This window comes from Eleutherodactylus coqui, chromosome 13 (assembly GCF_035609145.1).
Source record: "Eleutherodactylus coqui strain aEleCoq1 chromosome 13, aEleCoq1.hap1, whole genome shotgun sequence".
Lineage (NCBI taxonomy): Eukaryota > Metazoa > Chordata > Amphibia > Anura > Eleutherodactylidae > Eleutherodactylus > Eleutherodactylus coqui.
This window is the reverse complement of record NC_089849.1, coordinates 49,410,867-49,434,504: the sequence shown is the minus strand read 5'-3', so window position 1 is coordinate 49,434,504 and position 23,638 is coordinate 49,410,867. Positions and strand designations below refer to the sequence as shown.

The following is a 23,638-nucleotide window of genomic DNA, read 5'->3' as shown; positions in this document are numbered from 1 at the left end:
CTCCATGGGGAGTAGCATACCTCATATGGGTACAACTTGTCTTTCTAAAGTTTTTAAACTTTCTTCTGCTACTTGGAAAATGAGACAAACTAATTGCAATATATTTAAAAATGATGGTGGGTCGGATACTCTTTGGTTTTCCTAAAACGGCAACTGTTTTTCTATTCCCATGGGAAAAGCACACTGGATCCAAAGTCCTTTTCAGCCCATCTATCAATGACATCATTATTTACTTTGGACAATAATATGGCTTTAGAGCTAAGAAGAAGCAGTTAGAGATGAGCGAGTATACTCGCTAAAGGCAATTGCTCGAGCGAGCATTGCCTTTAGCGAGTACCTGCCCGCTCGAGACAAAAGGTTCGGGTGCCGGCGGCGGGCAGGGAGCTGCGGGGGAGAGTGGGGAGGAACAGAGGGGAGATCTCTCTCTCCCTCTCTCCCCCCGCTCCCTCCTGCTGACAGCTGCTACTCACCGCTCCCCCGCACCGGCACCCGAACCTTTCGTCTCGAGCGGGCTGGTACTCGCTAAAGGCAATGCTCGCTCGAGCAATTGCCTTTAGCGAGTATACTCGCTCATCTCTAGAAGCAGTCTGGGTAAAACTATCTCTCTACTAGGCATTGCATTGTATATCAGTTTTCCCTATAGGGTTCCTCTAACACTTTCATGACCAAGGGTCGTTGATGCACCTGCACTCAGCTCACATTCTGCTGTATTCCAACTTTCAAAGAATCATAACTTTTTTGTTTTTTTGGATGACATATCTACACAAAAGCATGTTTATGGCAAGACAAGTTGTATTTTTCAGTAATACTACTTAAGGTACCATATAAGGTATTGGAGGACTTTCTAAGTGAGGTGAAAATGGAAAAAAACTGCAATTGCATACATTTTGTTTGGGGGGGGGAGGATAATTTCACTATGTTTATAGTGCAGTAAATATGCCATGCTGTCTTTATTCTGTGTGTCAGCACCATTACAGCAATAACAAACTTATATAGTGTTTTTATATAGTAATACTTTAAAAAATAAAGTACCTTTAAAAAAAAAATCATTTTGCAGCCATATTTTGATCCCTATAACTTTTTTTTCCATCAACGGGATTGTCTGAGGGCTATTTTGTTTGTGGGGAAGTCTATAGTTTGTATTGATACCGATTTGGGAAACATAACTTTTTGATCACTTTTTATTCAATTTGTTTCCTGGAGACAGAGTGACCTAAAAAGGGCAATTATGCTGTTGCACATTTTTTCTAACAGAGTTTACCATGCAGTATTAATAATGTGATATTTTAATAAACTGGACCTTTACAGATATAGTGATACCTTTTTCTACATTTTTAAAACATGTCTTTATTTTTTTAATTCGACGACTGGAAAAAGGGTTTATTTTTAGCTTTTAATATTTTTTCTTTTTATAATAATTTAAAAATCTTTTTATTAGCCCCCACGGGGGGCTTGAACTTCCGATTGTTTATACAATATATTACAATACTATAGTATTGCATTATGCTGTAGTTTAACAGGCTGTCTATTAGAGATATATCACAGGTACATCTCTAATAGACAAATGATCATAACAGCCCTGAAGGCCTCCAGCAGTCTCCAGGCTGCCATGACACTTAGACAGCACTCCCACAATTTTATTGCAGAGGGATCGTTCATGACATTTAACCCCTTAGTGACCACCCTATCGTGTTTTTACATCCTGCCGTTGCAGGACGTGTATGGAGAGATATCGCACTGCTATTTCCCTCCATACATCGCAGGGCAACAGCCCCGACAAGCCACGCAGCTGATCGGGGCTGTTAACCCTTTAAATGCCGCTGTCAAATCTGACAATGGCATTTAAATCCCCTGAACGATATTCAGGTGTCCCGTACGGCCCCCTGCGATGAGATTGGGAGAGCCGTGCGGGTGTTATGGGAGCCGGGGTCCTTCTGAAAGGCCCCAGGGCTGTCATAGCAGAATGCCTATCATGCCGTACCCGTAGGGGGGTTGATAGACTGTCTGTCAGATTGCAGTATAATGTAACGCTATAGCATTACATCATACTGCAGGAGCAATCAAAGCTTCGCAAGTTGTGGTCCCCTCTGGGGACTAACAGAAAGTAAAGAAACAAGAACAATAAAGTTTTATTAATAATTTTTTTTTAAAGTTATACAAGTTCAAACCCCCCATATTTTTATTGCCATATTTACAATTAAAAAATCTAAATAATAAAACAAAAATACATATTTGGTATCACTGGTACCAACAGAAACTACAAAAAGTTATTGTGCGCAGATGGAGGCAGGAAATAATTTTAAAAATTAAATATCTTTAAAAAAATATATAAGTAGTACAGCAAAAAAAAAACTACATAGGTTTGATATTGTAGTAATCGTACCGACCCATAGAATAAAGTTATATGTCATTTTTGTGGCAGTTTGTGCGCCGTAGAAGCAAGACGCACTGAAAAATGGCGAACTGTCGTTTTGTTTTCATTTTGCTCCACTTAGAATTTTTTTTAAAAGTTTTTCAGTACATTATATGGTACATTAAATAGCACCACTAAAAAATACAACTCGTCCCGCAAAAAACAAGCCCTCATACAGCGACATCGATGGATAAATAAAGGAGTAACGATTTTTAAAAATTAAAATGGAAAAAAGCAAAAAAGTGTGGTCACTAAGGGGTTAAATCCCAATTGAGCAAAATGTTTAAATGCTGCTGCCATTCAAAGGCTTTACAGCTGCGATCACAGTTGTCTCCGATCAAGGCTGTTGTGGGCAGGAGTAGCGTATGGCGTGGATTCGGTTCCCAAGCCCACTCCATATACAGAATATGCAGTGGATGACTATAGATCTCCTAACTGCATGGGATATGTGCAGTTAGGATGTATATAGCCATATGTATGATGGGAAGGGGTTAAATGGAAATATCCCTTACATATAAATGTTATGCATAAGAGCCCTGGAAATAAAGTTCATGTAATAACTTGGTGTATCTGGTTTAAATGCAGGGTAAAAATAAACAATGTCCAGCTTCCTGAGATCGACGTGACGTTTATGCCAAATGTCGGACTACGAGTTTCTATAGTCACCAATATAGATATCAGTGCGAATCTGTGAGTAAATAACTATTTTATATAGGAAGTGTTTATGTTCTGCACAATGGCGCCTCCTTGTGTTCAATATTAAAAATGACATATTTAAAATATTTTAAGCCATATAACATATTTCAACCCTGCACTCCTCTCAGATTTCCTCATACTATCTATCTCTCTATCTATCTCATATCTGTCTAACTATCTATCTATCTATCTATCTCATACCTGTCTATCTATCTATCTCATATCTATCTATCTCTCTCCTATCTATCTCATTATCTATCTATCTATCCATCTCATATTTATCTATCTCATTATCTATCTATCTCATATCTATCTATCTATCTATCTCATATCTATTTATCTATCTATCTCATATCTATCTATCTCATATCTATCTATCTATCTCCTATCTATCTATCTATCTATCTCATATCTATCTATCTATCCATCCATCTATCTCATATCTATCTATTTATCTATCTATCCATCTATCTATCTCATTATCTATCTATCTCATATCTATCTATCTCATTATTAGAGATGAGCGAACACCAAAATGTTCGGGTGTTCGTTATTCGTAACGAACTTCCCGTGATGCTCGAGGGTTTGTTTCGAACAACGAACCCCATTGAAGTCAATGGGCGACCGGAACATTTTTGTATTTCGCCGATGCTCGCTAAGGTTTTCATGTGTGAAAATCTGGGCAATTCAGGAAAGTGATGGGAATGACACAGTGACGGATAGGGCAGGCGAGGGGCTACATGGTGGGCTGCATCTCAAGTTCACAGGTCCCACTATTAAGCCACAATAGCGGCAAGAGTGCCCCCCCCCCCCCCCCACTGTCAGCATAAAGATCGTCCTCCTCTGGCACAGCTGTAACAGCTGTAGCAGAGAAGAACGATGTTTGCCCATTGAATTCAATGGAGCGGCAATATAGCATGTTCCACTGAATGCAATGGGCTGCCGGCGATCGCAGGATGAATGGTCGGAAAGGGGTTAAATATATAACCCCTTTCCTGCAATTCATCCAGAAATGTGTTACACTAAAAATATATACCGGCGTATAAGGCGACCGGGCGTATAAGACGACCCCCCAACTGTCACCTTATACGCCGGTAATACAGTGGAGCAAAGAATAAAAAGCATTACTTACGTTTTTAGATGATCTGCGGCGCTCCTGCAGGCTGTCACTCCCTCCTGGTCCACGGCAGACAAGCTTTCTCCACGAAAGACTTTAAATCCCTGCCTCCAGAAGCACATGTGCCTTCAGCCAATCACAGCCAATGACAATGATGTCATTGAATGGCTGTGATTGGCTGTGTTTCTGGAGGCGGGGATTTCAAGGCTTGAAATCCCCGCCTCCAGAAACACAGCCAATCACAGCCATTCAATGACATCATTGTCATTGGCTGTGATTGGCTGAAGGCACATGTGCTTCTGGAGGCAGGGATTTAAAGTCTTTCGTGGAGAAAGCTTGTCTGCCGTGGACCAGGAGGGAGTGACAGCCTGCAGGAGCGCCGCAGATCATCTAAAAGCGTAAGTAATGCTTTTTATTCTTTGCTCCACTGTATTACCGGCGTATAAGGTGACAGTTGGGGGGTCGTCTTATACGCCCGGTCGCCTTATACGCCGGTATATATTTTTAGTGTAACACATTTCTGGATGAATTGCAGGAAAGGGGTTATATATTTAACCCCTTTCCGACCATTCATCCTGCGATCGCCGGCAGCCCATTGCATTCAGTGGAGTCGGCTGTATTGCCGGTTCCATTGAATTCAATGGGCAAACATCGTTCTTCTCTGCTACAGCTGTTACAGCTGTGCCAGAGAAGAAGGATTTGTCTTCTATATGTTCTCAATGGGGTCAGCGCTGCTGCCGCTGGCCCCATTGAGCGCATATAGAATGCATCCATAGCGAGCAGCGGGAGGGGCAGATTTCAATACTCGGGTGACACCTTATCTCCCCAGCCACTCACAGCAGGGGGGTGGTATAGGGCTTAAACGTTGCAGGGGGAAGTTGTAATGCCTTCCCTGTCTTTATATTGGCCAAAAAAAAGCGCTAACGTCTCAGGGAAGAAAGTTTAATTTACCAGAACACCGCATGGTGTTCGTTACGAATAACGAACATCCCGAACACCCTAATATTCGCACGAATAGCAAGCTCGGACGAACGCGTTCGCTCATCTCTACTCATTATCTATCTATCTCATATCTATCTATCTATCTATCTATCTCATATCTATCTATCTCATATCTATCTATCTCATATCTATCTATCTATCTATCTATCTATCTATCTATCATCAGTTGTACATAATCAAGAAGAGATTTCAGCCTCTGAATAAGAATGTAACTATTCAATTTCTCCCCTTAGTTGCTTGGCTAATACATATTGATGCCCCATTGCTCAGTGCTGCGCTGTTCCTCAGACATGCATGTTCTGAATGCCCATTCAGTTATATATCTGAATAATGATTTGTTGCAAAATGTGTTCATGTAATGCCAGAAAAATGTTTGTATCCACAAATCTCAATAATTGAACCCAAATCCCACTCAAAAACTGAAAATTCAGATGTGATTGAGCAGTAGGAGATCCTGGATAGTAACTACAGTCACACCTCAATGTTCACATTGGTCTGTACCATGACTAGTATTTGGGACAAGTTAATGTTTGGGGAGTCTAGAAGTTTTTCATTGCCCGTGGGCTAGATGTAATTTAAAGCATACCCATAGTTTTTTGCAAAAATGAGTAGTTTGTGTGACTGTATCTATCTTTGCTATTTATGTTTTTTCTTTTATTTTCCTAGATTGCTTGTTGGAGATATTTCTATCAAAGCAGGAGCTGGTGTTAATGCAGATCTGAAGGTCACCAGGACAGCCAAAGGATTGCCTATTATTGAAGTTTCTGCTTGCAAGACTGTATTAGCAGGCATCCAAGTCACTGGTGGACTATTCGGGTACAAGGCAGATTTATAATAATCTAATGTGATGCAAGGATGCATCATACTACCGTATATATGGCAAGGGAATGAATATTGATATAGAGGGTCTGTCCCAGGATTTCTCTATGCAGGTCTTGTAATTCTTTTAACAAACAGCATATATAAATCTGAAAAACATATTCTTTTGGTATTTTGGCAAAATCGGATTTTATGTAACCTTACAAATCAAGATCTTTCAGGAACATAGCAGTAGGCAATATAAATATACGAGTTAAAGATATATCGTATTTAGTGGGTGGGTTCTGGGATATAATAACATTGATGAGCTATGCTTGATTAGTAGAGATTTGCCCCAAGAAACACCCTAATTAGCACAGTCACTCGTTCACTGCAGCGCCATATATGTCCATGTGGCCGTGTCGGGTACTGCCACACAAAATATTCATCATGTATCCGCTCTCAACTTGGCTGCTCTGGTAACTCCCATATATGGTAGTTTGGTGAAGCTGCACATCCTTGACCTCACACTTCTTGGTGAAGAGGAACAGGTGGGTTTAAGGACCCCTATTATTAGTAATCAGTGAGAGGTACCAGCAGTTGAGCCCCCAATGATCTAACACTTATCACCCAACATGCGGGCAGGTCCAGTGACGGCCTTGGGTTAGATGGCACGTTGTGTGGAATTGTGCTGTCATAACAAAAAAAAAATATATACATATTGCACTGATAGGCAGTCAGTCTGTATTTTGCTTATGCAGCAAGTAGCAAGATAGCAGTATACCCACAAGAGAACAGCTCAGTCAATAAATACTGTACCAAAACTAAACTCAGAACATAAATACGGTATCAGAACCAAGCACAGTATATAAATAGAGCATCAGAACCCATCTTATAACATTAATACAGCACAAACCAATGTCAGTAAATAGATTCAATTAGAGTGGAGCTAGGAACTGCAGTGAAGCTTCAGCTTTTGTATTGTAAAATTACTAACTATATTAATGTCATGAAACACTGAAGAAAGGAAGAATTAAAAATGTATTGTATTCATTTATTTCATTTTCTTCTCCACAGTATACTTCCAAGCGTGGTTAATATAATAAAAGGGCACATCCAAGCCGTTCTGAGCGACAGGGTGAGTGCAAATTATAATCTGTTCCAAATTAAAGAAGAAAATGAAATGAAGTAGTGGGGTGCTCTAATACATCTAAGGCCACTCTCTCATATGCATTCAGTTAAATGCCACTTGGTACTGCTGCATTTAACCCCGATTTCCAGCGGTATTTTTGAACACATGTCACAGCGCTTGAAACACGTTTCAATGCACCCCATCATTGTGATGGGGTGCATTGAAAAAAACAAAAATGCTTAAAAATAGAACAGACGCCGCTCAAAAATTGTGGCATTACAAAGGCCTCATTCGAGCGCAGGTCTGAGAAGCCCCATTAAAATCAATTGGAGAGTTGTACCGCTGTTAGCGCGGTGCTCAGGGTGCCATGCTATCACGGTAAAAAGCAGTGTGCGTGAGAGTGGCCTACGATGAAAAATGAAGTAACCTTACAAGTGTCTCCAATGAAAATGGAAAATGTTACATTTCTAAAGCAGTAAAATTGTATCCAACTTTGTATAATTAATTCAACCATGTAGCTATCTATGGTAAACATGTTTCTTCTTCCTCCTGCACAGCTCTGTCTATCTGTTTCAAATGTATTCCTAGGCTTTAATGGCAACCTTGGCCTGTTAGTAGGTAAGTTGCACAGTATGGGAGGTAAATTTAAAAAAAGTATTAAGCCATACGTATTAGATAGATAGATAGATAGATAGATAGATAGATAGATAGATAGATAGATAGATAGATATGAGATATAGAGATAGATGGATAGATAAATAGATAGATAGATATGAGATATAGAGATAGATAGATAGATAGATAGATATGAGATATAGAGATAGATAGATAGATAGATAGATAGATAGATAGATAGATAGATAGATAGATAGATAGATAGATAGATAGATATGATAGATATGAGATATACAGATAGATAGATAGATATAAGATAGATGGATAGATAGATATGAGATAGATAGCTAGAAATGAGATAGATAGATAGATAGATAGATAGATAGATAGATATGAGATATAGAGATAGATAGATGTGAAACAGATAGATAGATAAATATAAGATATAGAGATAGATAGATAGATATGAGATATAGAGATAGATAGATAGATGTGAAACAGATGGATAGATAGATATGAGATAGATAGATGTGAAATAGATAGATAGATAGATTAGAGATAGATAGATATGGGATAGATAGATAGAAAGATAGATAGATATGGGATAGATAGATAGATAGAAAAATAGATATGAGATAGATAGATATGAGATAGATAGATAGATGTGAAATAGATAGATAGATAGATAGATATGAGATAGATAGATGTGAAATAGATAGATAGATAGATAGATAGATAGATAGATAGATAGATAGATATGGGATAGATAGATAGATATGAGTTATACAGATAGATAGATAGATAAATATAAGATAGATGGATAGATAGATATGAGATAGATAGATATGTGATATAGAGATAGATAGATGTGAAACAGATAGATAGATAAATATAAGATATAGAGATAGACAGATAGATAGATGGATAGATATGAGATATAGAGATAGATAGATAGATGTGAAATAGATAGATAGATAGATATGAGATATAGAGATAGATAGATAAATATGAGATATAGAGATAGATAGATAGATAAATATAAGATAGATGGATAGATAGATATGAGATAGATAGATAGATAGATAGAAATGAGATAGATAGATAGATATGAGATATAGAGATAGATGTGAAACAGATAGATAGATAAATATAAGATATAGAGATAGATAGATAGATAGATATGAGATATAGAGATAGATAGATGTGAAACAGATGGATAGATAGATATGAGATAGATAGATGTGAAATAGATAGATAGATAGATAGATAGATAGATTAGAGATAGATAGATAGATAGATACGGGATAGATAGATAGCAAGATAGATAGATATGGGATAGATAGATAGATAGAAAAATAGATATGAGATAGATAGATAGATAGATAGATAGATAGATAGATATGAGATAGATAGATGTGAAATAGATAGATAGATAGATATGAGATAGATAGATGTGAAATAGATAGATAGATAGATATGAGATAGATAGATAGATAGATAGATAGATAGATAGATAGATAGATAGATATGAGATATACAGATAGATAGATAGAAAAAATATAAGATAGATGGATAGATAGATATGAGATAGATAGATAGATATGAGATATAGATAGATGTGAAACAGATAGATAGATAAATATAAGATATAGAGATAGATAGATACATAGATGGATAGATATGAGATATAGAGATAGATAGATAGATGTGAAACAGATAGATAGATATGAGATAGATAGATGTGAAATAGATAAATAGATAGATAGATAGATAGATATGAGATATAGAGATAGATAGATAGATATGGGATTGATAGATAGATAGATAGATAGATAGATAGATATGGGATAGATAGATAGATAGATAGATAGATAGATAGATAGATAGATAGATAGATAGATAGATAGATATGAGATAGATAGATATGAGATAGATAGATGTGAAATAGATAGATAGATAGATAGATAGATAGATATGGGATAGATAGATAGATATGAAATAGATAGATATGAGATAGATAGATATGAGATAGATAGATAGATAGATAGATAGATAGATAGATATGGGATAGATAGATAGATAGATAGATAGATAGATAGATAGATAGATAGATATCAGATAGATAGATATCAGATAGATCTCGTTTTCCACTTGGTCCTTGTGTTCTATCCTTTCAGGTGCAAAGGCTATTGATGATGATCGTGGAATGCAATACATTATGCCAGCACCCCCTGTAGTGAAGCAGGATTACATGGACATGGATATGAATGTAAGTTGATGTATTAGGGCCATTTCACGCTACAGTTTTTGCTTTCCATCTAGCTGTTCTGTCATAAGAGGAGCAAAATGGAAAGAAAATGTTTCAGTTTTCCTGCCCAAGGAAATGCATTGAAATTGAAGACCTTCAGATTCAATCTGTTTCTCAATCTTCTGTCTGCATTCCATTTTTTACACTGGAGCAAAAGCTCAGACTCCTGCACTTTTGTGTCTGGTTCAAAAAATGAAAAAAAAGGGATTGATTTTTCTTTGCATTGTAGTCAACCTCTGTGTAGTGGCCGGGTACGGCTCTTATTGAAATCAACACAAGTTGTGCCTGCAGTTACAACCACTGGTCTCTACATGGGAGGTCGGCACAGAAGCTTCTGCTCCGACCTCTGCTGTTGCAGCATTGACTGCATGTGCCCGCTCAGCTGATCGGTCGGGCCCTGAGCGGCGGACCCCAGCTGATCAACTATTGATGACCTATCCTGAGGATAGCTCATCAATAGTATTTCCATGGAAAACCCCTTTTAACCCCGCCATTCTGATGGACCACAGCTGGTTCCTATATTTATCATGCCTAAGAGAACAAGTCTTGGAACTCTGTGGAGGACTCAAATTCTATCCATGGTTGCCATACTGACAAAACTCTGCATTTCCTCCCATTTTCCGCACACAATTCCTCCATGTCACACAGGTGTGACATCTCCTGTTGTCATTTATACATGGAAGGAACATGAGTGGTATGCCAATGGTGCGGTATGACCGCCTTAGCAACTGCCAGGCAAAATTGTAGTAAACCTCTCTTTTGTGATTTAATTGAGCCTTGTGGTATAGAAAGGAGGACAACCTGTGGGGTGTTTTCTATTCTCTTATGTTGTATTAAATTGGATGTAGAAAATATTTTGTCCGAAAAAGGTTTTATCATGTTATAACTCCACCAAACGTGAATCATAGTACCTCTATCAGTTCCACGGCGCCAACAAAGCCTCTCTTTTGCTTATTATGGGCTATGAAATGTATTCTTATGTTTGAAATCTTTCACTTTAATCAAGTCACTCGCTCACATACAATATGATCATATTGAGTCTGCCCTATCTGGATAAAGTTCTTGCATAAACTATTTTTTCTAGATGTACTATGATTTCCATTTTTGGATATTTCTGCTTTGAAAGGGTTGCTAACTATGGATAGTAAGCTCTACCTGGCTCTAAATGGCTAAAAATATATTTAATGTATATTTTCTACATATTTTGTACATACTGTACATCCTCCTTGAATCCCGTGTGATTTCACTGTTTTTCCCCATTGGGACTTGTTTACATCTGCAGCACAATGATGTGTTACCACAGTAGCCAATCCCTGTCCAGAATCATGGCATCATTGTGTATGGCATGTTTCCTACAATTGGCTGTTGGGGGCCTGACATATATGACACACTTACAGTAATGCTGGTGTGAACAAGGCACAATGAATAACAATGATACCTGCATTTTATTGATGCAATTCGCATATGATAAAATATTTCCAAAGATGTTATGAATTCCATATTGAGTCACAGCAACAAAAACAATATTACTAGAAAGGAATAAAGTCATAATAGCGAGTGTGGTCAGACCATGCTGCAACTAAATTGACTGTGGTCTGCTCCTAAGAGCAGCACCTTGGGTCACCTAGCTTTTACCCTTAACTCTTTTTAATTGGGATTTGCAGGACCCCCAGGTGTTACCCCCAGATCAGGAGTTCCATAGCGTGATACCAGAGAAGCTGGCAAAGACATAGTCAGTACACTAGCCAAGGTTTGGACAGTTGGAGTCCTTGCGTAACGGTAAAACAAGCGGATGATCAGGGCAGGCAGCTGACAGATATAGCGTGGTGGATCAAGCATGGGTCAAACAAAGAGTCAGTCAGAATACAAAAGCTCCTTTGCAGAACTATATAGAACCTACTACCCAGGCACACTCCAGTAAGGGAGTGCCTTACAGGGCTTTTCCTATGACTTAAGATTGCATCACAGACACTTCATCCTTCCTGGTTGCTGCGACCATGACATTTGACTGCTGTTGCCAATCACTGGCAAAGGTCATTGCTGTGGCCAGTGATTGTCTGCAGTAGTCACATATCCTGGTCAGCAGCAACCAGGAAGGACAAAGTAGTTCTGAAGCAATTTTAAGTAATAGGAAAACCCCTTTAAATAATCTGAGGATGGGAAAGCTGGATGTACACTGGCTGCTTACGAGCCAGGTTGATCGTATGTGCACCCTACTGGTGGCAGTGGCAGGGCCCTGACAGGAGGGAGGATGCAGCATCTGGTACACATGACCGGAGAGGATTGGGGACCATGACCAGTGGATGGGGGAGGTAGGAGCCACCAACCATAACAGAAAATATGTTAATGAATTTAGTAACCATGGAGAATGTCATAATCAAAGTGAGAAGATGACCTTTCTGCAATAATGCCCATCTCACGACCATACAGTCACCACTAAAGCTATAATTGATTTGACCAATGAACTCCAGAATGTACGAAAACAATAAACTTGACCACCTTATGACCACTGGAATCTAGTTGCTGTAAGGCAGTCAACTGGACTGTATCTTCCGATGCCACTAAAAATGTCAGACTAGGGTTCTTCCTGGGACCCTATGAAGGAAATGATTCTGGAGGTCCATCCTCCATCTGTATAGAATGTGTGTGTGTTCACTATTAATCACAGGGTGTATCTTCAATAATGTCAAATAGGTTATTGGTGAATAAATCCATAAGAAATAGACCCTAGAGTTAAGTGGCTGGCTAAAGTTAGCTCCAAACTAGATCTCATGGAGTGCCAACCACAATCAGGATGTAGAGCCAGAGTGACATCACGATTAGAGATGAGCGAGCACCAAAATGCTCGGGTGCTCGTTACTCGAGTCGAACTTTCAGTGATGCCCGAGAGTTCGTTTCGAGTAACGAACCCCATTGAAGTCAATGGGTGACTCGAGCATTTTTGTATATCGCCGATGCTCGCTAAGGTTTTCATTTGTGAAAACCTGGGAAATTCTAGAATGTGATGGGAACGACACAGAAACGGATAGGGCAGGCAAGGGGCTACATGTTGGGCTGCATCTCAAGTTCCCAGGTCCAACTATTAAGCCACAATAGTGGCAAGAGTGAGACCCCCCCCCCCCCCGCACTGTCAGCATAAAGATCGTTCTCCTCTGCCACAGCTGTAACAGCTGTGGCAGAGAAGAATGATGTTAGCCCATTGAATTCAATGGAGCCAGCAATACAGCCGGCTCCATTGAAAGCAATGGACTGCTGGCGATCGCGGGATGAATTGTCGGGAAGGGCTTAAATATATAAGCCCTTCCCTGCAATTCATCCAGAAATGTGTAAAAATAAAAAAATATATACTCACCTGGTCCCGGCAGAACGATGTTAGCCCATTGAATTCAATGGAGCCGGCAATACAGCCGGCTCCATTGAAAGCAATGGGCTGCTGGCGATCGCGGGATGAATTGTCGGGAAGGGCTTAAATATATAAGCCCTTCCCTGCAATTCATCCAGAAATGTGTAAAAATAAAAAAATATATATACTCACCTGGTCACGGCAGACGGAGTTCAGCGCGGCAGGCTGCAGTTTCCCTGAACTGCTCTGAACAGCTGTGAGTAGTATTCAGCTGCTGGGGATTTAAAATCCCCGCCTGCTGAATAAGCTGCCTCTGATTGGTCACAGCCTGACCAATCAGAGGCAGCCCTCACTCACACCCATTCATGAATTCATGAATGGGTGAGTGAGGGCTGCCTCTGATCGGCTCAGGGGCAGTTCAGGGAAACTGCAGCCTGCCGCGCTGAACTCCGTCTGCCGGGTCCAGGTGAGTATATATACTTTTTTTATTTTTAAACATTTCTGGATGAATTGCAGGGAAGGGCCTATATATTTAAGCCCTTCCCGACAATTCATCCCGCGATCGCCGGTAGCCCATTGCTTTCAATGGAGCCTGCTGTATTGCCGGCTCCATTGAATTCAATGGGCTAACATCGTTCTGCCGGGACCAGGTGAGTATATTTTTTTTTATTTTTACACATTTCTGGATGAATTGCAGGGAAGGGCTTATATATTTAAGCCCTTCCCGACAATTCATCCCGCAATCGCCGGCAGCCCATTGCTTTCAATGGAGCCGGCTGTATTGCCGGCTCCATTGAATTCAATGGTCAGTGCTCATTTAATCGAGACGAGTACCGCTTGGTGCTCGTCTCGAGTAACGAGCATCTAGAGCACCCTAATACTCAAACGAGCATCAAGCTCGGACGAGTATGCTCGCTCATCTCTAATCACAATGTTAACCCCAGACCAACGTGATTACACCTTCGGCAGATCCCCCCTGTCGTTTGGCACTTGTCGCCAATGAGTGCTTCTTTCCTGTCACTGCAGAAGTTCCCTTAGGAGTTGTCTGTTGGGAATCCCTCTGTTATTAATGATTCCTTTTTCTCTTCCCTGCTACAATATCTCCTGTGGTATATGGACTCATTAATTGAGAGGGAGGTGTTTCAACTAGCCGGCTAATTGGCCATATTGGAAATGTATTTATTCTGGACCCGCCTCTACATGGGTGCTAGTTATTTTCCTGCCTGAGATATCTGGTGTGGCAGCAGCCATTGCAGTTTAGTACCAATGGTGATACTTTTACTGTGGAGCTTATTCATCTTTTGTATAGATCTGTTATATACATATAGATAGTATTTCTATTTACTATATATCTTTCCCTAACTTCAGGATAGGTCCCCTTTGGTTTGAGATGTGGGGTCATCCCTAACAAGGTGATCACCTACTTTTAGGCAGAACCTGCCATGTTGGTTAGGAAGAGCATTCCCACTCCTATATTGGTGTTTCCCATGTGTTGGTGTCTTAATTCATGTATATGTGAGTCCCTTGTAGACATTACTTGTGTCAAGGATTGACATGTTGGTGAGGTCCGTAAAGTTTGTCGTACTTGTGCCCTGCATGAATGTAACACTGGGTTGTCTTCTACAGAACTTTGGAGCCCATTAGTGTGCAAGGGCCTAGATTAACCAGGAGAATCTCTGGCACACTAGTGGGCCAGTCCAACCCTGACCGCTGTATTAAGTAAAAAGAAACACAAAAAGGGAAAAATATATCCAAATGTTATCCTACTTTTTTTTTTACCTGTATATTACTTTGTGACTTTGTTAGGTGGAATACACCGTGCATGAAAAAGTTGTTGAAATCCCAACTGGAAGCAAAGAGTTCACACTTCCACCTGGAGCCGGCAACGAGAACTCAATGGTCAACATGGGCTTTTCTAATCAGTTCTTCAGTTCTATGTTTATAGCCTTTCAGGCTTCAGAAGGATTTAATATGGAAATCTCATCAGCAATTGTAAGTGCAAATCTAAAGTGCAGAAACACGTATAATGCGCAGAAGTGGAAAATTAATTGACAGACAAACTTTTATATGAGATGCTCAAAGTAGCACTTACTGTAATATATGCATGTCTACGTCGAAATTGTCAGAATTTAAAGGGGTTGTCTAGGGTTAGAAAAACATGGCTGTTTTCTTACAAACACAGCGCCACCCTTGTGCATTGGCTATGCCTGGTATTACAGCTCAGCTCCTATTTATTTCAATGCAGTTGAGCTACAATACCACACACAGCCATAAGGAGTGTTAAAAAGTTCAGAAAATATTGGAGAGTATGGTGGACACAATCTATGACCTGGGGTCATTGTGCAAAGTAGAGATGGAGTGAGGAGAAGCTGAGCGTCCCCATTACCTATTGGCAAAGAGGCAATCCTGTGTTATCTGGCTCCAGCTTTATAATACAGGTGTTACCTATTATTGTAATCCTGCATTTCAATATGGAGATGACTGCTGAAAACTCAATGACCTTAATTTATACAATATGTTGTTAGTTACTTGGTCCATAAATCATTCATTATTTTTGCTTTATTTTTCTATAGGCTTCTCTCAGTAGTTATCTGAGAACATCCGCATTGGGAGCCCTTATCCCTGAGGTACATATGCTTTTGTTAACGGCATTGATATTATGTAAATTGGATTCCTCAATTCTGTACAATATGTCAGCAAACAACACTATCAAAGCTATAATTTCATCATGTCACAACTTTATTAATTTTTAAACATTATGTTACTCAACAGTATGACCCATAGTATTTTACTGAGTATAACAGCTTGACTCCTATTCAGATTCACTTAAAGGGGTTATATGATTTATTAGACCCATTTCCAAATCCCTTATTAGTGAATTCTTAGTTTAATATATGTGGGCCTTCTATTCAGAATTGTCATTTAAGTGAAAAAATGACTACAAATAGATAGCAACTGTTGCTTTGGAGGACTCTTAATATATATATATATATATATATATATATATATATATATATATATATATATATATATATATATATATATATATATATATATATGCATTACACAGACAGCCAATTGATTTGATTTGAGTGATCGCCATGTAATACTCAATTCCTCCTGTGGAGGCACTGCTGGAAAATGGAATTCTTGGAGCGGGGTTTTTGATCTGACTCCAATTCATTGCTAGGAGAACTAACAGCATGACACCCAGTGATTAGTTTATGATTAGGGAACCTGTATAACAAAAAGGGGATAAGCCCTCTCCCCTAATAATAGCTATTATTGTAAATGTACATTGTGTAGTTCTATCTGTAAAATAAGACTTTTTTATTTTAGATCAGCAGGAAGTACCCACAGTCTCTACCTGTGAAGCTGAATGTTGTGCTCAGCCAAACACCAATTGTCACTTTGAAGTCCAACCAGTTATTAGTCCAGATTTCTCCATATGTAGAGATGTTTGTTTATTATCCCAACTCCCGTATTCAGCATCTGATAACAGTCAATGTGGTGAGTAGGAATACAACTTTGGGAGTAGATTATTCTATCTTCTGAATGATTATCACACTGTTATTTACTTCCAACTGACAGAAAAATCAAGAGAAAAAAGTTTTTAAAAACTTTTTTAAAGTTATATTTAGGCCTCTGGTTTTGGGAACATAATTCTCACAACTTCTTTTCATCTTCAGGGAACTAATCTGCTTGCTAAGTTGGATGTTAGAGGAGGGAAGCTGCAGGCATCATTGTCACTGCAAGGGTATGCGGTTGTTTTTTTTCTGTATATGATTTTGGTTATTTATGTGTTTATCATTCGTACATTATTTTAGTTATATATGTATTTATTAGTTTATTTTTATAGTTGTTAATGTGTTTTTATTGCAGAGGTCTGAAACTTGTACTGGCATCATCTTCACTTGGAAATTGCGCCTGCGATGTAAGTTAATGTGCTCTATCTCGTTAATTAAAAGTTTAAGCTTTCTCTATTTTCTTTAGGCCATAATCCTACATTCATATTTTTCTTTCTATTAAAAGGGGTATTTTCACCTCGACCGAAAACTCATACCAACCATCCTTTGGAAAGAGCCGAATGCTTAGCGCTGCGCTTTTTCCTTAGCTTTCATTGAAGTGAATGGGAGTAGTGGAAGCAGAGTAGCATAGAAACTTTTCAAGTTACTCTTAGTTACAATTAAAGGGGTTTTCCTAGATTGAAACAAAATTGCAGGAGGTAGATAAAGATGTAAAATAAAGAAAAAAGTCATGTTCACCTTTCGATGTTGCCCAGATCCAGCACCAAAGCTACAGTCCCCGCTGGTCAGATCCCAAGCATTTGCAGGGATCACGTGACCACTGAGTTAATCAGTGGTCACAGTAGTCAGAGGCTGTTGACCCACAAATGCGTGCAGAGGCCAGGGATTGGCTGAGCAGTCACATGAATGATGAACCACATGAGAACACTAGAGCTTGCAGGGACTTAAGCGGTGATATTGGATTGGAGGGACCACTGGAAAGGGGAGGATGGATTTTTTTGCACAGAGCTCTTATGTTTCTACTGTTTCCCTTCCTGACTAGAAGCAACCCAGTTGTTGAGTGCATCCTTTCATTGGTATTGAATATGCCAAAGTTGTACTACTATGTTAGGTTCAATGCTGGGTGAACGTAATAATATATTGGTACATCTAGCTTCATATGGCTTTCAGTGTTTATTTTTTGTGGGACCTTTTTAAATAGTCTCATGGAATGCATAGCCAGATACATAGTATGTCAACAGGATAAAGGCATACGTATGCTTGTATGCTCATTAAATTTTGTGGGCTTGTCAATGTATAGACCTGGACATTTTCCTGACATATACCATACTAGTTGAAAGGAATGGCCACGGAGTGAAATCTGGGTCTTCCATGAGGTTCAGAGCTAGAGGCCAACATTTCACTTATGCACTCTCTTGGATGCTAGTGGGTACCGCCAAAGATGCAGAGGGGCTCCACTCCTCCTAGGGCACAGATTCAGAGATCACCACCTGGGTCTCGGATGCTGGTCCATATCAATGGAAGTAGGCCTAGTCATATGCAGTCATCAGGGCAGACACAGGCTTCCTAAACACAGTAAAAATTGGTGAACGAACAGGGTGTTTCTCTTCAAAAGTCCAAATGTATCAGATGCAAACTCACTTTAATGAGAGATTATTGCGAAGTAGCAACAGACTTCAGGCAAATGTGGATAGTCCGTAGAGCAAGTGCTCACAAAGTCTGTAGTACAGTTTTTCGAGCTAAAAAAAGCCCTTCTTGGCCAATACCGACAATGGATCAGGAGGGTAGTCAGAAACGTCCAAAACACCAAGCTCATTGATCTCAGCAGTGGAAGATTCTCTAGAAGTTAGAAGCTCTCTTCCGTCTGCTCACTGGCTTCACTCTTCAGGTCGAATACCGACTTACTGAAGGCTATGCCAAAAGGCGTAAGACAGCACCCAACTGGCAGCCGCACCTCACAACTTCTCCTGGCTTGAAGTACACGTGTTTGCACTTTTTATAGCCCATGTGTTACCTTTTACTCCCCTTGTGACCCACCGCAGCCAATAGAAATGGGAAACATTTTACACTATACAGAAATAACAATAATAGTAACAACAACTAGAGGGCAGGACTTACACACCAATAAACAAAATAGGTCACAGCACATAAGTTCTTAACATTACCCCCTAACATAGTAGTGAGAAAAGCCTGAGGCAGCAGAATAAACTCCAAGAATAGTTAAAAAGAGTAACAGATTAACATGGGAAATATAATTTTTTTTTACTGCATTGCCTTTTAATGGATGAAGAAGTCTTAAATGACTCCCATGACAGTTCTAATGTTAAAAACATGATTATTTCTCAGTTTCTCGATTGATTTTCTCAGGTAGGTTGGTTAATATTAATAAAAAGTAAAAGACTTCAATATATCAAGAGGAATAGCAAAGATTAAGTGGGTTTCTCCATTGTTAGTGGGTATGGAAGGCTATATAGACCGAAAATGTGTGAAAGAAGAAGATGTAGACAACATGAGCAAAGGAACCATAGGAGGAAATTGCACATTGGTGGCTGTTGCAATTCTTTAAAAAGAAGATTAATCAACTATTTTTCATGGTCTATTTTCTGGCTACAACATATTGCATAGCAAAATAGCAACATTTCTTATTAAAGCATATACCATATTATTCATAACATATATTTGTGATTCCACCATAGCCCTCAGTACTGGAGGGATACATGCGTGCAGTGTTTGAGAGGGCGTACCTACTCCAGATTAATGGTAAGTAACATTTTGGCACTAACAGTTGGGTCTATCTATGATGGTGTCAACTATAAAAGGTGGAAAGTCTCCTCCGAATGAAGAGACAGACATAATGGCCTCCACTCATTGAAGGAAACCCAATTTATCTGAGTGCTTTAAAAGCCCAATTAGATTAACTCAAATACTTGTAAATGAACTTTCTATCATGTATAGCAGAAAAAATAATGTTCTTATGTCACTTAGATGTATAGTAGTGGCAAAAATAAATTGCAAATGAAATATTTTAGTGGGATTTACAAGAGGTTTCCAGGCAAAAACTATTGCTGACCTATTCTCAGGGTCCGCCCCTTGGAATCCCCAGTGATGAGCTGATCATAGGGGACGGGAGCAGAAGTGCCATAGCCAGTGCCATTCCTGTTCATATCAATAAATGTGCAATAGCCATTGCAGAAATAGTGGCATCATAGACCCTTGAGATCCTCATGAGCCTGTGGAATTACATTTGGAAAAACTATTGCAGTATTACTATGTGAACCATGCGCACAAAAGCCGCCCACTACTTAAAGCTGCTTCATGTGTACTATACCTCTAGTTCTAATTCTTATTCTATTACACTTGAAATCCATAATCACAGGAAGGGTATTTGAATTAATATTCTTCATTTTGCAGAGGGTCTGAGTGTTGGAGTGTCTCTGCCGTCAATACCTAATGTGCAACTTATCCATGAAGTTATGGAGGTCAAAGAAGTAAGTGTTATAGTTCATTTAGAAGTTTTTTCACTTTATGCCATTAGACATTACTGTTCCTATTTAGCTAGCTGGTGTGATCTAATGTTTTTGGTCATTTTGTATAGTACATATACCTACATTATGGGCAGACCTTAATACTCTCGGTTACCCCCTTAATGACCACCCATATGCCTTTTTACAGTGATTGTTAAGGGACTTTATTCTGATGCATATGCATTTTTATGGTGGCATGGGGACTGGGAGCTCCACTGTCTGATGACAGCCTGGCACCTGCTCTAATGGTGGACACCAGACAAACCACCGATCCCCACTACTTAATGCTTACGTGTCAATGTGACTGTGGCATATAAAGGGCTGACAGAGGGAGGGGCCTCCTTCTGTCACCCATCAGACCCCCACAATATGATCTCGGGGTCCCAATGAGTTGCTGTGGCATTCGGAGGCTAGTATATGGCCTCTTGGTCTGCTATTTATGATGGCCAATGAGGCTCAGCCTCTGGCTTGGCTTCATGGGCAATATAATACACTATACAATGCTGAAATATTGTAGTGTATTACACAAGCAATCTAAAGCTATCAATTTCAAGTCCTCTGGTGGGAGAAAAGTACAAAGTTAGAAAGAGTAAAAAAAAACTGTAAAAACAATGCCGCACACAACATTGTTGACAGTAAAAAGAATACAAAGGTCAAGGGTCTTTAATGGAGCAGTAAAAAAGATTTTTTTTGTTTAAGTGTGCAAAGTTGCAAAAAGAAAAAAAAACTATATTAATTTGGTATCAGTAACCGTAACCACCAGCAATATTAATTTAACACATTAATTAAACCACACGGTGAAAACCGTAAAATAAATAAAAAACATGATAGAAATGCAAATTTTGTTGATCTTACCTGCAGCAAAAAGAGAATAAAAAAGTGATCAAAATATTATATTTACCCAAAAATGGGAAAAATGAAGACTAGCGTTAATCCCGCAGAGAGCAATCCCTAAAAAAAATGATGGCTCCTGGAATGCGGCGACACAAAAGTGTTTTCAGCATTGAAAATTATCAAAACATTGAAAAACTATATGAATTTCGTATAGCTGGAATTCTGCGGATCCAGAGAATAATGTTATCCCATCAGAGGCGTAACTTGAAGCTGCTGAGCCCCAGAACAAAATTTGGAACTGGGCCCCCAACTATAAAGCTTCGTTGATAGTATTGCTTTGCAATATGGGGAAGAGAGACTTTATGGGCCCTTCGGGCTCCTGGGCCCAGGTGTGACCACACCCTCTGCACCCCCTATACTTACACCCCTGTCAGAGGCGTAACTTGAAGCTGCTGGGCCCCAGCATGAAATCTGGAAGTGGCCCCCAACTATAAAACCTCACTGATAGTATTGGTTTGCAATATGGGGAAGAGAGACTTTATGGGCCCCCTTAGGGCTCCTGGGCCCAGATGCGACTGCACCCCCTATACTTACACCCCTGTATCACATTATCACGCTGTAAAGATGAAATGAAAAAAAAAAAACACAATGGCAGATTTTGGCCGCCTGCAGATGGGCGGAATTTCCGCGGCGGGATTCCCTGCAGAATTTCCGCCCGTACAGGCCTGCATAGGATTGCATTACAATATGCAATCCTATGCAGACGGCCACGGTTTGTCTGCGCGAAATCACGCGCAGAAAACAAACAGCGGCACGCTCTATTTCTGTGCGGGGCTCACAGAGCCCCGCACAGAAACGTCCCTCCCCAGCCTCCGGCTCCGCTCTAGGCATGCACCAGCTGGGCAGCAGCCAGCACATGAAAGAGCCAAAGCTGCGGAAGCGGGTAAGTGCCATGCTGCTCTCTGCAGGCGCTCGGGTCGGGTCCTGCTGCAAGAATTCTCGCAGCTGGATCCGACCCGGCCGTCTGCAGGCGGCCTTTATTTCCAATCCACCCCACAAAAACTGTATAAAAAAAATACAATACATTATAGGTACCCTAAAATGATGCAAATGAAAAATACAGCTTGTCCTGCAAAAAACAAGCCCCCATAGGGCAGTCGATGAAAAAATGAAAAAGCTATGGCTCTTTCAAGACAATGATAAAAAATAAATTGGCTATAAGGTATAAAATAGGCCCATCCTGAAGGGGTTAAGTATGGTACACTAGTCCCATCTGCCGATGGGACCTGTTTAGTGATTTGAGACCCTGATTGTCTGAAGGTGGTACGTTTGCATCACTTTATTCAGGCGCTATGAATGCCCAACTGTTGTTATAACGATCGTATGATAAGGCAAGGAAAGCACCTAGAGCTTATAGTCGTGGCACATACTGCTACATGTTAAGGAAAGTTTACAACAAGGAAGGAACTAACTTTCCCAAGATTCATTTGGGTTTGAATAAATATGTTTTTTATTATATTCTTTGTGATTAAAAATTGACATTAATTTTGCTTCTTTACAGGATTACGCGGTTATGTCATGTGACCTTCAATATGTCAAGTAGACAATATAAGTAATCATCTCTGGAGACATTTTACATATACATTAAGGAAAGCAATAACTGAAATCCAGAATAAAATCTGCACCCCTGATCAAAGTTGTGCTGTGTAATATTTGCTGTTGCAACCCTATATTCATTTCTGAACCATGAAAATTTAAAGTGAACATGCACTTTTAGATGACGTTTCTAAATAAGCTGCTCTGTGCATGTACATAAGGGGAAAAACAACTTCTGGACATTATAAGACTTGTATTCTGCATTTTTCACCTTTGTCCTACTCTGCAGGCTAAATATCCGATTCTGAGTTCTCTCTGAGCTAGTGGGAAGAGTCCCGATATTATGTTGTGTTCCATACATTGTGCAGAGAATAGCAGAATTTCTTCTTCTATATCTCTCTGTAGCACACACAAACCTAACATCGTCATGGAGCAGCATTATACAGCAGGACTTAACAGTATAGATGTGATTTCAGTAATTATAAATTACTCACCTGTTAGCTGCAAGCACTTCACTGTGTGAGTGTCTGTTATGGATAACGAGTGTGGACCCACTGGACCCACCAAGTGTTTGGCTTTTAGATTGTTCCCGATGTGGCTGGCAACTGACTCCTGGTGGTTAGATGGGAAATCTAGCCCTTTGTTAGTAAGAAAGATCGGGTAACGCCTATAAACGGGATAGGTGTTCTGATAGGAACGGACCCACTGTCTTTCTCTTGGGCCTGACTATCCC

General features: G+C 39.7%; 1 protein-coding gene across 1 annotated transcript in view; it reads left to right on the top strand.

Annotated features, from left to right (window-relative positions):
* The window catches only part of BPIFB2 (BPI fold containing family B member 2), a 28,100-nt gene extending 5,101 nt beyond the window's left edge, over nt 1–22,999 (top strand). The window contains exons 3-15 of the mRNA XM_066586363.1: nt 2,999–3,103; nt 5,895–6,044; nt 7,104–7,164; nt 7,716–7,776; nt 9,951–10,042; nt 15,231–15,416; nt 15,998–16,051; nt 16,764–16,934; nt 17,114–17,181; nt 17,307–17,358; nt 19,648–19,711; nt 20,363–20,439; nt 22,871–22,999. Coding sequence (XP_066442460.1) covers nt 2,999–3,103; nt 5,895–6,044; nt 7,104–7,164; nt 7,716–7,776; nt 9,951–10,042; nt 15,231–15,416; nt 15,998–16,051; nt 16,764–16,934; nt 17,114–17,181; nt 17,307–17,358; nt 19,648–19,711; nt 20,363–20,439; nt 22,871–22,912 — 1,183 coding nt within the window. The 3' untranslated portion in view covers nt 22,913–22,999. The remainder of the gene's footprint in view (nt 1–2,998; nt 3,104–5,894; nt 6,045–7,103; nt 7,165–7,715; nt 7,777–9,950; nt 10,043–15,230; nt 15,417–15,997; nt 16,052–16,763; nt 16,935–17,113; nt 17,182–17,306; nt 17,359–19,647; nt 19,712–20,362; nt 20,440–22,870) is intronic.
* The last annotated feature ends 639 nt before the right edge of the window (nt 23,000–23,638 follow it).